The 13,478-nt window shown below is 54.7% G+C and overlaps 1 protein-coding gene across 1 annotated transcript in view; it reads right to left on the reverse strand.

Moving 5' to 3' along the window:
- The window catches only part of SPTB (spectrin beta, erythrocytic), a gene marked incomplete at its 3' end in the record, with an annotated part of 70,255 nt that overhangs the window by 9,500 nt on the left and 47,277 nt on the right, over positions 1 to 13,478 (reverse strand). Inside the window, exons 22-31 of the mRNA XM_084239607.1 lie at positions 11,585 to 11,863; positions 10,898 to 11,028; positions 9,870 to 10,074; positions 9,248 to 9,622; positions 7,678 to 7,922; positions 6,554 to 6,692; positions 6,044 to 6,128; positions 5,110 to 5,306; positions 4,815 to 4,864; positions 4,208 to 4,283 (exon numbers count right to left, since the gene is read on the reverse strand). Coding sequence (XP_084095733.1) covers positions 4,208 to 4,283; positions 4,815 to 4,864; positions 5,110 to 5,306; positions 6,044 to 6,128; positions 6,554 to 6,692; positions 7,678 to 7,922; positions 9,248 to 9,622; positions 9,870 to 10,074; positions 10,898 to 11,028; positions 11,585 to 11,863 — 1,782 coding nt within the window. The remainder of the gene's footprint in view (positions 1 to 4,207; positions 4,284 to 4,814; positions 4,865 to 5,109; positions 5,307 to 6,043; positions 6,129 to 6,553; positions 6,693 to 7,677; positions 7,923 to 9,247; positions 9,623 to 9,869; positions 10,075 to 10,897; positions 11,029 to 11,584; positions 11,864 to 13,478) is intronic.

Here is a 13,478-nt window from a genome sequence, read left to right on the forward strand (position 1 = left end):
AGCGTTAGAAAGACTGAAAAGAGTTAAGAGACACCAACTCCCCTTCCAGGCCCGCTGCCCAGTGGTCAAGTCATCAGCTTCAAAGGCCAATAGTGTAAACGAGTCTTGTCAAGACGCCTGCCAGTTTGGGGGCTGCTCTGAAGCACAGCTTGGGAGAAAGAACTTAGGAAATGCCTGGGATGAGTGGGGCCAGCAGATCACGGGAGAACAAAGAGAGGAGCCGGCACACCCTGCAGTGGACACATGTCCAGGAAGAGCCTAGAGTGGGTTTCTCTGGGGGTGTACCAGGGTGCAGTACCAGACTGCAGGCAGACGCGCCCCTGCCAGGCCGACGCAGGCATCCTGGGGAGACAGGGGCACACCCCCTGTCTAGGGGAAAGCTGACTTTCTTTCCAGGCTGGGTCTGCTCATTACCCACAAACACAGTTTGCCTTCACTGCAAAGTGACTGAAATTGCAGTTGAGCTCAGCTTCCCGGGGAGGGGAGGGAGCTGGCCGTGGCAAGAAGAAACACAGCTGCTGCCTCCACACCCACATCCAAAGACGTCAGAGCTGGGCTGCTGCTGGTTGATTCAATCTCCCCACCGGGGTCCCTGCTGCTGGGGGAGGGGGAGGGGGTTTGCCCAGATTGCCAAGGGGGCGGATAACAGCTGGAGGCAGCCAGGCATGGCTGTAAGGTGTGCCAGCCAAGGGCCCAGTGCCCGCTCAGCCCCTGAGGCTCTGAACCTCACATTCGCAAGTGCTGGCTATTTCCCTGAAGCCACATCAATCTCTAAGACTCTGGAAGTGAGACTCGGCGTACATGGCAGTCTCAACTCCCCACATTCGGCCCTAATGAGATGCCCAGTCCTCCCCTCCTGGGAAGCCAGCCGCGGACAATCTTGCAAGGTCACACGTAGCTGTTACGTCTGTGAGCTGCCTTGGGTAAAAGGCCCACATGGTGAAGGGGCGTGACTGGCACCCAGGCAGCTGCTTTCTGGAGTGGCCTCGTGTCCCAGGGCCCCCCTTACACCAGTTTTGAGGTTTGTGAAAAGACAGGAAGGACATGGTTGCCCCAAGCTGCGAGCCCTGATGACAGACTTTTTTTTGTCACAGCTGCTGGGAGCACCAATCCCTTTCAGCAATGTCCCTCAAGTCCTCACAGCAGACCTATTGGGAGAATTTCTATGGCAGGCTCCACTTGCCATCCCAAAGCCACACAGTGGAAAAAGATATGGTGTGGGGGAAGATGTCCCGGGGTAGCTGGCTGGGGGGCCTTAAGCCTGAAGGGACTCGGACCCTGTTCAATACCACTTCTTTGCAAAATCAAGTTCAACATCTCAATAACCAACATATCACTACAGATGCTGACTAGGGATTTTGAGGTACCCAGAGCTTGACATCTACCATGACCCCCAAGTCCTTCCCAGAACCACACGCAGGATGAGGGGGAGACATATGAGGAGGAAGGTGTTGGGGAGAGTGTACCCCAGGCCTGAGGAAGGGAAATGGCTCTGCATGATGCCAGCGCCCCCACCCTCCGACACCCAAAGCCCACCTTCAAGGCACCGACTTTGGCAGGAGCTGAGGTCCCTGCCTCCCTGTCCCAAACAGGGACAAAGGTAAACACCGAACAAATGGACCAGTTTCTTAGGACTAAGAATAGACTAGAGGGAAGTTGGGGAAACTGCCTCTCCCAGTCCTCCCCTTTATTTAGGTGCATTGCTGACATACAGGAATGTTCTAGACTTTCTGCAGTCCTACAGAGAGCTTTATAAGGATGAAAAGAACCAGGAGGATTTGATGGTTTGTCTAAAATCGTGCAGGAAAGTTCCAGCAAAACTAAGGATGAGAACCCAACATCCTGACTTCCACTCCCCAGGAGCCATCCTTGGTTCTTCTGCTTGACCTCACATGCCTTTATATACTTACCTGTATGTAGGATGGGGCTTTGCCAGAATATGCTCTGGTGTGCAAAGATCATGGGTGAGGGAAGCAATGGAACCACACAGAGACGTGCTTGGAGACTGAAGCGTGGAGCGGCACGCCAAGCCTGTGTGCACACATGTGCATGACACGGTGTGGGGGCAGATGGCTACTTTGCGGTGTGCAGAGGTCCAGACAGGGGTTCAGGTGCCCCATCCGCTCCCATCCGTCCCCCCGAGCAGGAAGCCGGCATGCACTAGTGAGGGGTTTCACAGGAAGCCACCACCACGCGCTCTATTCTAAGAGCACTGACACCAGACCACACACGTGGGACAGCAGGAGAGCCGCCGCGCCCTGGGCCTCTCGCAGAGACAAGGCATAGTGGAGGCTGGCCCTTCCTGGGAGAGGCCTGCGGTTTCTGTAAAGGTTTCCCAGCCTGCGTGGGACCCACGCTTCTCTTCTCATGTTGAAGCCCAATTGAGCATCACACCCTCTCAGAGATTCGTGGATGCTCATGAAAACTCAACAAAGGGCTCAGAAAGGAGCAACAGCAGGAAATCTCTCTCCACGAGGCCTCGGGCCTGGTGTTCATTTGATTCGCCATCTGGTTTCTTCCTGGTGTCGGGCACAGGCCAGTTTTCCCATCTGGTGGAGTGGCTGCCTCTCTAGGAAGTCTCAAATGCGGGTTCACTTGAGAGATGCTCAGGTCCAGGCAGGTGTCACTGCCCTCCCACCCCCAGCCTTCAACCTGGTGACATTCAGGTATTGGATGGAGGCGGCTCTGATGCACAGGTTGATTACATTTGCACAGACACACAGGACACAGACAAGGGATGGAGTTGCTCAGGGGCCCCAAGGAGCACGCAGACCCAGGACACCACTGCACACAGACACAGGGAAACAGCCGAAGCGCAGGCGGGAGCAGGAGGCAGGGACGGTCCAGCCCATGTCTGGAGTTCGTGCCAGTCCCGAGTTCTCGCTCCTTCCAAAGGGGGCTGTCGCTGGGAACAGGGGCTGGGATGAAGTCCACCAGAGGCCCCCACGTGTGACAATGGGTGCCTCAGAGGGAACATCTGGGAGACTCTCCGGTGGGTCCAGGCGCGCCCTCTGCTGGACATGAAGAGCTGGTGCAGCTCAGCGAAATCGTGGCCATTGAGGGAGTTGGGTGTGAACGTGTGTGTGCGTGTATGTGCGTGTGTGTGTGTGTCAGTGTGACTTGCGGGAAGTGAAATCTGGACATGACAGGGATTCTCACTGAATAGGAAATGCTTACTATATGTTTATTTCTCTGGGGTGGCTGGGTTACCAGAAATTTCCACCTATAATGTCAGTTTCCCTAATCCCTCAACAGTTGAACAAGCTTACCTGGACACCTGGGGAGGTGGGATACACACAGTGAAGCCATGCAAGGCACATGCTGAATTCTTGCTTTCTTTTCAGCCCCAGGACCCAGGCTCCTTGCACAGATCCCCTGGGTCCTTTGAGCTAAGGGACCTATCCCAGGCAAGGTCCTGAAGTCTTATGCCCCGGGCTGCTGGCCACTTGGGTCCTTCCCTCCCACGCCCTCCCTTCACCCAGGACTCTGACATTCTTCCTTTGCTACAAGATGGGTGTCTGGCCCTGACACCTGGGAGCTTTGAAGCTCTCCCTCACTCCTGCAGGTTCCTTCAAGCCTGTTCTTGCCTGAGAACCAGCTGCTTATTCAAAACACTGACCCACAGGCATCAGCCAGGGAGGTGCCCATGATGGTGGGGGAAGGCTGTCCTGTGGAGGGTGGGATCTGCCAGAAGGGCAGGTATCCTCACTTCACTGCACCAGCTGTGGCTGGGGCAGGCAAGGCCAGGTGGTGTATTTGTACTACTGTGTGTATACGCGTGGTGTAATGGCACAGGTGTGTGTGGAGGTGGTGGCAGGGGAGACGGGAGTTTGTTAAGGATGGCGATTGAGGGGAAAAGGGGAGAGTATGGTGTATAAAAATGAATCACTTCTGTGTAAACTGCTTCCCCTCATGTAGATGGTGATATATTTATACAATAAAATTTATTAGACTAGATAAAACAAGCTAATAGAGTCATGCCAGTGGACTGGCATGTTAGTTTCTTCTGGGTTGAAGGGAAGAGGGAAGTTATTCTAGGAATTAAGAAAACCTGAGTAAAAAATGGAAGCCGGATCTGAAGGAGGAGCCTGGGGTTGGGGCAGCGAGTGCCCGGCCTTGCCTTCGGCCCTGGCTGAGCCTAGTAGGGATGAGCGGGTTCTGGCAGCAACGACTCCCAGGAACTAGACAAATGGGACAGGAAACTGACCGGGGATGTTCTCTCGGTGGCTGCACGATGGGGTCGGGGGGCTTCCCCTGCTGTCTCGCCTTCCTCCTCTTGAGGCCTACGGAAGACACAGTTCCTCTTTAAAAACACACACCTTCCTGAAGCCAGCACCCACTTTCAAGGCCTGGCTTCCATCCCTCACCCACAGAACACGTGCCAAGTGTCTCCCAGTCCAGGCCTCCTGGAACCTGGTAGGTGCTAGGCCAGGAGCCGCCAAACCTGCCTTGACTGAAAAGTGAGACAGGTATTTCAGAAACAGACATGGTTCCAGGCCGAACAGCCTGTGGGGCACATGTCCAGGTGTTTCCCAGAGTGGGGAGACAGTTCCACAACTGCCACTGCTCTCCACACCCCTTCTTCTGACATGGGGGCTTTAGGCCACTGTGATTTGGGGGAAACGAGCTCCTTGTGGTTTTCCAGCTCCCGATCCTGGATTTCTCCAATGGATGAGGGTCCAGTGTGACCTAGACCTTCTCCAGGTCAAGTGCATATTGTTAAAACGTCAGGGGGGATGTTTCTGATTAAATGCACCCTCCTTTTCCTTCCTACTCCCTCCTTGCCTTAGCCAGCCCTCTCCACCCCTACTCACCCAGTCTCTTCTGCAGGTCCCTCAGGGGTCTGGCGTTCTTTTAGCTCCAGCTGGGGAAGAAAAAGGCTGAGGTCAGAGCAGCACAAAACAGAGCCTACTCTTGGACCACCGTTCCCTAAAAATAACTCGCACATACCCCAGCGTTGCCTTTGGAGTTATCCCCTGATGTTATTTTTTCCAAGGTCAGGGCCCGCACCTATGCCCTCCGCACTCTCACCCCTGCCAAGGTCATTACACTGACTAAGGAGCTCTTGACACAAGGCATAGCTCTCTCCCACCAGGGCCTCAGGCTCACCGTGGTAGGCTTCTCCAGGGCAGCAAAGCGGTCTGCCCAGCTGGCTGTGGATTTCTCAAAAGCTTCATGCCTCTTGATGAGCTTCTCCACACTGTCCACTGTGTGTCCAAAGTCCCGGCTGGCCAGGTAGGGCTCCTGGGCGATCAGCCACGCTTCGGCCACAGAGGCATCCCTTGAAAACTGGCACACTTCCAGCACTGCCACGGAGAACAAGCCACACACTCACACCAGAGACCTTTTAACACCCAGGGGTCTGCTGCCGCCAAGGTGCTGGGCCTTGGAGACCACTCCTTAGACACACACAGGGCTAGTGGTCAGAGGCCAGAGACGAGCACAGCATCCCTGAGCCAGGGAACAGCTTGCTGCCTGAGCCACTCCATCCCCACTCTGCACCCCATCCTCATCTCCATCTATTTTAAAAACCAAACGTAAGTAGATGTCTCCCTTTGAGCAATCTTCTGCCTTGAATGCTTCCTCTCAGCCCTGATATCTCACATAATTGGGCACTAGTAGTCATTGGGCTGGTCCAGTCCTCCTGGGTTCTGGGCTCCTGAGTGGGGGCATTTTCTCTACCTCTCCCCTGTCTCCTGCTGTGGAGGACAGAGTTCCTTCTGTGCCCGGATAGTCAGCTCAAACCTCCGGGACGCACTGGCACTACACCCTGGACCCTCTCCAGGCAGCAGCTCTAGCGGGACACCAGCCTGGCGTGAGGTGGGGGCAGGTGGGGCAGCGGACAGACAGGGAACGGGATACTCTGGCTACAGGTGGGCTTCCTGTGGTGTGTCCACTCAGGTCTTCTGTGGGGACACTGTGGCCCTCGGCCCTAGAATGGAGCTGATGAATGGTACAGTGGGGGGCTTTTCCTGAGAGAGTGGTATGGTGTTACCCCTCCTACACTGGCCCCCGGGCTCCCTAACTCCCAGGCCACACTCACACATGCGGAGCCGCTCCCAACGGGCCTCCCACTTCTCGTTCATCTCCTTCCTCCTGGATACCACCTGCCGCAGTTTCTCACTGATCTGTGGGAGGAAGGGAGAACAGCACAGGCTTTGTAGCCCTTCCACCATCTGAGGCAGGCACAGGTGGGTCCTGCAAAAGCTGTGAGGCTTGGTCACACACACCTATCTTAATGGCCCTGACACTGGCCAGCTGTGCGGCCTTGGGTAATTCATTGACTCTCTCTGGGGTTCATGTGCCTCACCTAGGACACAGGCACCACCAATTCCAAAGGCCGCACACCTGGGCACTGGGTGGGGTATGAGGCTGTTCTCTCCACTCAGCAGCAACTCCTGGAGTGGGCTTGGGGGCTCTAATCCCTGGGTGTGCACATAGTCCAGGGCTCCATGAGTGAAAGAAAGATGAACCTCCTTGGAGAAGCCACAGCCCAAGTCCCTCCCAGGAAGTGAGGAAAGGACACGAGGGGCTCTCGATCAGCCTTCCTTACCTCCTCCGAGGCCTGGTGTTGCCGCTGCAGCAAGGACTCGCCCAGCTCCAGGCAGGCGCTGAAATTCTTGCTCCGGGTCTCAATCTCTGCCCTGATGCCCTGGTGATACTTCATGAGCAGTTCCACTGAGGAGACATCCCTGTGCGGCCAAGGGCAAGGTGCGGGAGGGGTTCGGGAAGGAAATACTGGGTCACTCTGGCCTGATGCTAAGCACCAGCCAGGGGGGCTACCTCCCGCCTGCCGGTGAGTCTGGACCCACTTGCCCCTCTCTGGCCAGCCAGGGAAGCCTCTGCCAGCCCGGTCCCAGCAGGAACACAGGCGTCCTAGCCTCTTCCCGGTCGGGGGCCAGGTTGGGGGGGGGCAGGGGCACCCAAATCGGTCTGGGAATGTTATCTGGTCATAAAAAGGAATGAAGTACCGACACACGCTACAGCATGCACGGAACCTGACAAGACTGTGCTAAACGAAAGCAGCCTGATTCTGTTTACAGGGAAAGTCCAGATTAGGCAAATTTAGAGACTGAAAGCACATTAGTGGATGCCAGGTGCTGGGAGGTGGGGGGGGGGAACAGGAGGGATCACTAATTAAGGGGCACAGGGTTTCTTCCTGGTGTGACAAAAACCTAAACTTTGTAGCGGGATTGTACGACAGTGAATATATGAACCACTTTGAATGGTTGCTACGTATGGTGTGTGAATTACATCTCAATAATGATGTTAAATATAAAGGCCTGGCCACCTGCCCCTTGGGGGCAGATGGACAGTTATGGTCCAGCAGTAATTTGTGAACATGACACAAAATGCAGAGTGTTCTCTGCCCCTATCCCTCATGGACAATGAGCGCCCTCCTCTGCACCCCCTACCTGCCCGCCTCACATGCCAGTGCCTGGGGGAGGATGAACAGTCTCAGACTTGCTCAGCTCTGGATGTGGGAGCTGCTTATTTTCATGGCTGGCCGTGGAACCCGCCCCCTCTCCAGGCCCTGATGGCAATATCTTTCTTGCCACTCTCAGCACTTCTGTATTCTCAGGTCTCAGGTTCTGTGTACCCACAGCCCACATGGTTCCTCCAGGGAGGAGCCCCAGTGCGTGTCCTGGTCATCCAGCCTCTGGGGTGTCCCCTCACCTGGGTCTCTCCTGGGTCTCGATCTGCCGGATGATGCTCTCCATCCAGGAGAGGAGGTCGCGGACCATGCTGAAGAAGCGGAATTTGTCTGCTGTGTCTACCAGCTGGGTGCGGCGCCCAGCACAGGCGTCAAGCAGCGCCTGCCAGGCCGCAGACACCTCCTGCTCCTTGTTCTGGATGGCGTCTGCCTTCTCCCCTGCGTACGCTGTCTGCAGGCGGGTGGCCACGTCCTGGAACTGCTGTACCTGTGGTCGGGAGAAACTGGATGTCATTCCCCAGACAGATGTGTCTCAGCCTGGGAAGGCCGACGGCTGCTGTCTTGTTCTTGCCTCCCTCCGCAGGGCACTGCAGGACCCAGTCTCCTCCAAGGGTGCTGGAGAAGAAAGCACCTTGCTTTGGCATCCCCTGGGCTTTGAGGAAGATGTGGGACTGAGCTGGGCACTTTGCCCTTTGATTTCTTTGTAAGTGTGGTAATAGAGTATGTACTAAGCATTGTTCTAAACACTTCATGTTTTTATAACTCTCTACATTCACTTAAAGTGCTGTTACCTGTTTTTAAGATGAGGAAACTGAGGCACAGGAAGCTTAAGAGACTGGCTCAAGGTCACTCTGCTTGTAGAGGGGTGTGCCTGGATTTGGAAGCAGGCTCCTCAGTCCCCATTCTACCCACTCTGCATGCCCTCTCCAAGGAAACAGCTGTTCAGGCCAGTCTGAGGCCAGGCCCATGGTGCTGCAGTCTCATCCCTGAGACCTCGGCAATGAGGTGGGGGGGAATACCAGCCTCAGGGACTCGGACTTCCAGGGCACAAGAACCACACGCCAGGCCTACCTCCAGTTGGAAGACAAATCGTTAGGAGTCCCCCTTCCACGTGAACCTAGGACCTACCTTGGTGTTCCAACCCTGAGCCCCTCTGGGTCAGTGCAGGATGGCAGAGCCTGCCATCTCTCTCTTCTCCACTGAAAGCCCAGGAGCCCCCAGTAGCTCCTTACTCTTGCCCTTGCCCTCACTGCCATGTTGTGCTCTGTGGAACCCTACAGCGGCTCATCAGGGGGCACCCAGTGATGAGTGGAGGGGGCCTGGTGACTCAGGGCACGGAGTCTAGATTCAAAATATCAGCATCTGACCCTGGCTCCACTTATCTGCATTTCCCCAGACAACTCATTTATTACCTCTGTGCCTTGCTTTTTTCATTATAAAATGCAGATAATACTAGCACTATTTCGGAAAGTGGCCATAAAGGCTCAGTGACTGCACATATTGCTTAGAAAAGCACTATATACATGCTCACTAATAATGCTGTTGCACACCAGAGAAACTGCATTTTAAGGTATTTTATACATCAGATTTTTTGTAAGAATTCAATTTAAAGAACTACTTTAGAATGTCTGAAAGATACTGCTCCCTGCCTTCCTGCCCTGCCCTGTAGCCTCTCTAAGGAGGTGACATCACTTGGACCCCAACCTAGGGCTATCCCCCTCTGGAAGCCAGGAGAGACCCTGACACCCCTGGGCCCCCTGGGAAGTTGCTCATGGGGAAGTGAGTGGGCAGAAGGGACAGGACAGGCGGTACCTGCACGCCCAGCAGGTGGAGCTCCCGCTCGAAGGCGGTGTGCACCCGGTGGAAGGACTCAGCAGTGCTGGCATCCAGCCCCACATCCTCAGGCAGCTCGCGATGCTTCTCGTCGATGAGACCCAGGATCTCAGCGCCCGTGTAGAAGTAGCGGTGCAGGTCGTAGGAGGCAGCCAGCAGCTGCATGCGCGTGTCAATGAGCTCCAGCAGGTCGGCCCACATCTCGTTCAGCCCGTCCTTCCACTCGGCAATGGTGGCCGCCTCGCCGTGGCCCGCGTCGATGAGCCGCTCAATGATGGCATTCACGTTGTCCACCCGCTCCTGCCCAATTGCCCCAGTCTCCCGGGCGAAGTCCCGGAACTTATCCCGGAGCAGCTGGATGTGGGGTAGACAGAAATGTAGTTATTGGGGCTCAGGGGTAGGGCAGTGTCATCACACTAGCTGCGGACTTTTGCTGAAAGCCCCTCCGGTATCTGAAGCTGGGAGTGCTCACACCTTCCCCAGGTGGCCTAAGCTCATGCCCATGTGTCTGCCCCTCTGTGCAGGCAGCCAGGGCCTGTGTGTCTGGATGACTCTGTTGTATCAGAGCAAGACAAAGATGGTGGACACTGTGAGTACTCACCGTTACATGGTCAAAGTCTTGCCCCATTTCTGGGGAGGAGGCCACCAACTCCTTTTCTGCAATCCACTGCTCCAAGTCATCGGCTTCCCTCTTCAGCTGGAACAGGTGGTACATGTTCTCCAGCTTGCGCTTGCGTTCCTCTGCCATGTCTTTCAGCCCTGCATACTGCTTGTCCACCTGACCCTGAAGTCTGATGATCTGTTCCCTGGAGTTCAAAATAAGTTTTCAGAGATAGCAACAGAGAACCCAGAGCAAGCAGCTCAGAGAAGTCAAGCTCCCTCCCCACAACCCCGTGGCAGGGATGGAAGAAACAGTGGTGACTTTTCTGGGGAAGAGCTGGGGAGAGAAGGATTCACCCTGTGATATCTCAGGGGTGTATTACTCTGGGAAGCTCAGACAAAGTGGGGACCTTCTGTATTATTTTCCCAAGGAGGCTGATGGAACAGTGTGCCCTGCTTAGCTCTGGGGGGGATGTGTAGAGCAGGGGTGCAGCCCTCAGGGCCAAGGACCTGCAGCTATGGATGCCTTAAAGGCAGTTGAGGACAGGCCCACACTTGGGGCAGCCTGAAGCATGTGGCTCAGTGGACTTGGATCTGGGAAGAACCCATACACCTGAGCAGTTCAGGTTGGGATGGGTGTTCCTCCTTCACCCCTACATAGTGACTTTGCTGAGACACTGTAGATCCTGAAGTGCCTTCTGGACCATGAAAGGAGAAACAAAACGAGTCTTCAGTCTCTTAGCATATTCTACCTCTTCAAAGGAGTGGAGCCCTTGTTTTACCAAGAGGGAAATTTGCTCTTCTGGCTCTGACTGGTCTCCTGGCAAACAAGGCCTGAGTTAGCTCTGTTTGAAGTTACTCACATAAAACCAGGCATAATCATCAGCAGTCCAGAAAGCAGTTTTCTCAAACCCATGTTTTCCAGAAAAACTTCCTCTTTTCCCACTTGGACCCAAAGGGACACTGGTTGAAGGAGCCCCCAGCCTGAAGGCCGTGACCTGGCCAAGTTGCCCCCATTGGTGCACGCACCCCTCAGGGTGACCTGCAGACAGCAGGGTCTGGGCCCGTCCAGCCAGCTGCTTGATGTTCCTCCCATACTCCTCCACTGCGCGCTGCTGCCTCAAATGCCGCTTCAGCATCACCACAGCGCCCTCTTCATCCTAGGAAGCAGGATGGTCAGGGCGGGTGGGAACAGGTGCCAGAGGTAGGGATAGCCAGGCTGCGGGGTACCCACAGAGCAGGCCCCAATTCATTTTCCTGCACTTATTCCACATAATGCGTGCAATCCACTTCTCTCCATTACCTGGATGCTCACCTGAGAGCTACTCAAGTTCTCTCCCAGGCCCAGCCCCACCTCTGTTCCCAGGAAACTTCCTCTCTCATTTCAGCTTTTACAGATCTCCTAATCCCCCTACCACCACAGCAGAGCAGAGCAGCAGAGTCCACAGCACAGGAAAGGTGAAGCAGCCTTGGTGTGCAGCCAATCTAAGCTGGCTAATGGGAACCCTAGCTACAGCAGCACGTGTGCTATAAGTGGGTATTCTCAAGAGGTGGGGTATCTTGAGGAGGATGTACCAACAGAGAATAGGCAGAATCTAGGGGGTCCCTGGTTAACTTCCTCCTGCCCTCACTCTGCACACATCTGGATTCGCAGTAACCCACATAGCCTGCCCATCCCAGCTTTTCCCTTGGTCTTGGCACCCTGCGTGAGCTGACCTTGGGGGTCTCATCAGAGATGACATAGAGCTCCTGCTCGCTGATCCAGGCCTCAGCCTCGCCCGCATCCAGGTAGTACTGCTGTGCCTCGCTCGCATCCCTCAGGCGCTGCAGGCGGCTGGTCGCTGCCTCCCGCAGGGTGTCCCAGGAGCCCTGCAGGTGCCCCAGGCGCTCCTCAACGTCCCGGCAGTCAATCTCGGCCGCCTCCACCAGCTGCTGCCCTCTCTGTAGCACATCCTCGACCCGCGGTGCGTGGCCCAGGATCTCATTCTGCAGCGTCTGAAGCCGAGAGGAAGGGTTCAGAGGGGGGCCCTGTCCCTGGGTCGGGTACCTGGGTGACACCCTGGCCCCCCTCCCTGCTCCAGCTCAGGAAGCTAGAGCAGAACAGGTGGTGCCATAAAAACAGCCATGACCACATGCCAAGCATGGCACTAGACCCTCCGCGTCCTCCCACCTTGATGGTGCCTTCTGAGATGAGCACCCAGGACCCATTGCGGGTGAGGTCACCGGTGGGCAATACGTGTACAGCCGGGATGCACTTGAGCCTCCCTGACCTGGAACCTATGCTCCTGACTGTGCTTTATTCGTCCTATGTTTCAGCAGAGGTTGGTTTCTGAGCTGCAGGAAAGCAGTTTTAAATGGCCTCTGATAACCTGCTCAAACAGCTTTCTCTCCATCCCAAGCAAAGGTCACAGTTGCCTCTTGTTTTGTTTCCAATTTCTCTCTCTCCAATCTTTTGGGAACTTTGTATTATTTCCAGTTTGTGCCTCTGATCACCCAAATGGCACCTTCCTCCCACTCTCGTGATGGAGTCAGCTCTTATCTTTAGGAAATGTGCCCCGTGTGTTACTCTCTTTCTGGGTGCTGAGGCCTGAGGCTAGGTGCTTTTGTGCATATGGGCCCAAGGCTCCTTACAACTCATTTCTTTCCTTTTACCTTTTCCCATGGTGTCTAAAACATCTGGAGGGCAAGGCCGAGAGCAGTACCCGTGGGCACTATTGGGACTAAACATTTAAAATGTACAGAAACAGCAAAATCTCCAAGTGACCTAATTTGCTGAAATGCATTTTTACACTTTATGCTTGGAATCTTGATCTTGGCAACCTCCCATGGTTTCTGCAATTGTTTTCAAACAAGCCATGGGGTCTGCTCCACTTGCTTTGGTACTTTCTGTGCAATCCGATGACCTGTGCAAGGTATCCTAAAAAGGTGCTGCTTTGTACACAATTCCTTTCTAGGTTCCTGTGCTGTGTGCTTACTTATGTCGTCTTCCCTGACATCATTCATTCAATATTTATTACCTTCTATATACTAGAACCTGCTTTGTGGTCTAGAGACAACATGGAAACAAGATCAACAAAACTCATGCCCTCATTCAGCTTATGCTCTGCTAGAGGAACAGGTGGTAACATGTAACTAGATGGGTAAATACACAGAACAGGAGCTACACAGTGAAACCCCATCAAGATGAAGAAAGGCTACATGGTGTGGTGGTGGTGGCTGTAGATGGGGAGTAGGAGGGACCTTTCTGAGGTGACATTTGAGTGAGACGTGAATGATGTCAGGGAGGTGGCCACACGAGGATAGGGGGGTGAGTGTTGCTGGCAAGAGGGAACAAGTGCAAAGTCCCTGGGGTGGAAGCCAGTTTTGTACTGTCTAAAGGCCAGAAGAAGGGCAGAAGAGTTGGGAAACTCTGAAGGAGGGCTAAAGTGGTGAGAGGAGATTTAGACTAGGCAGGGGCCAGGTCAGGCAGGACAGTGGTTCTCAACCCTGGTTACTCATTGAAAAACACGCCAGGACCCCATCCCCACAGACCCTGATCCATTGATCTGAGGTAGAGTGTGGGTATTCATGAGCTTGGAAGTTCCCCAGGTGATTCTAATGCACAACCAGA

Source organism: Talpa europaea (genome assembly GCF_964194135.1).
Source record: "Talpa europaea genome assembly, chromosome: 8".
Taxonomy (NCBI): Eukaryota; Metazoa; Chordata; class Mammalia; order Eulipotyphla; family Talpidae; genus Talpa; species Talpa europaea.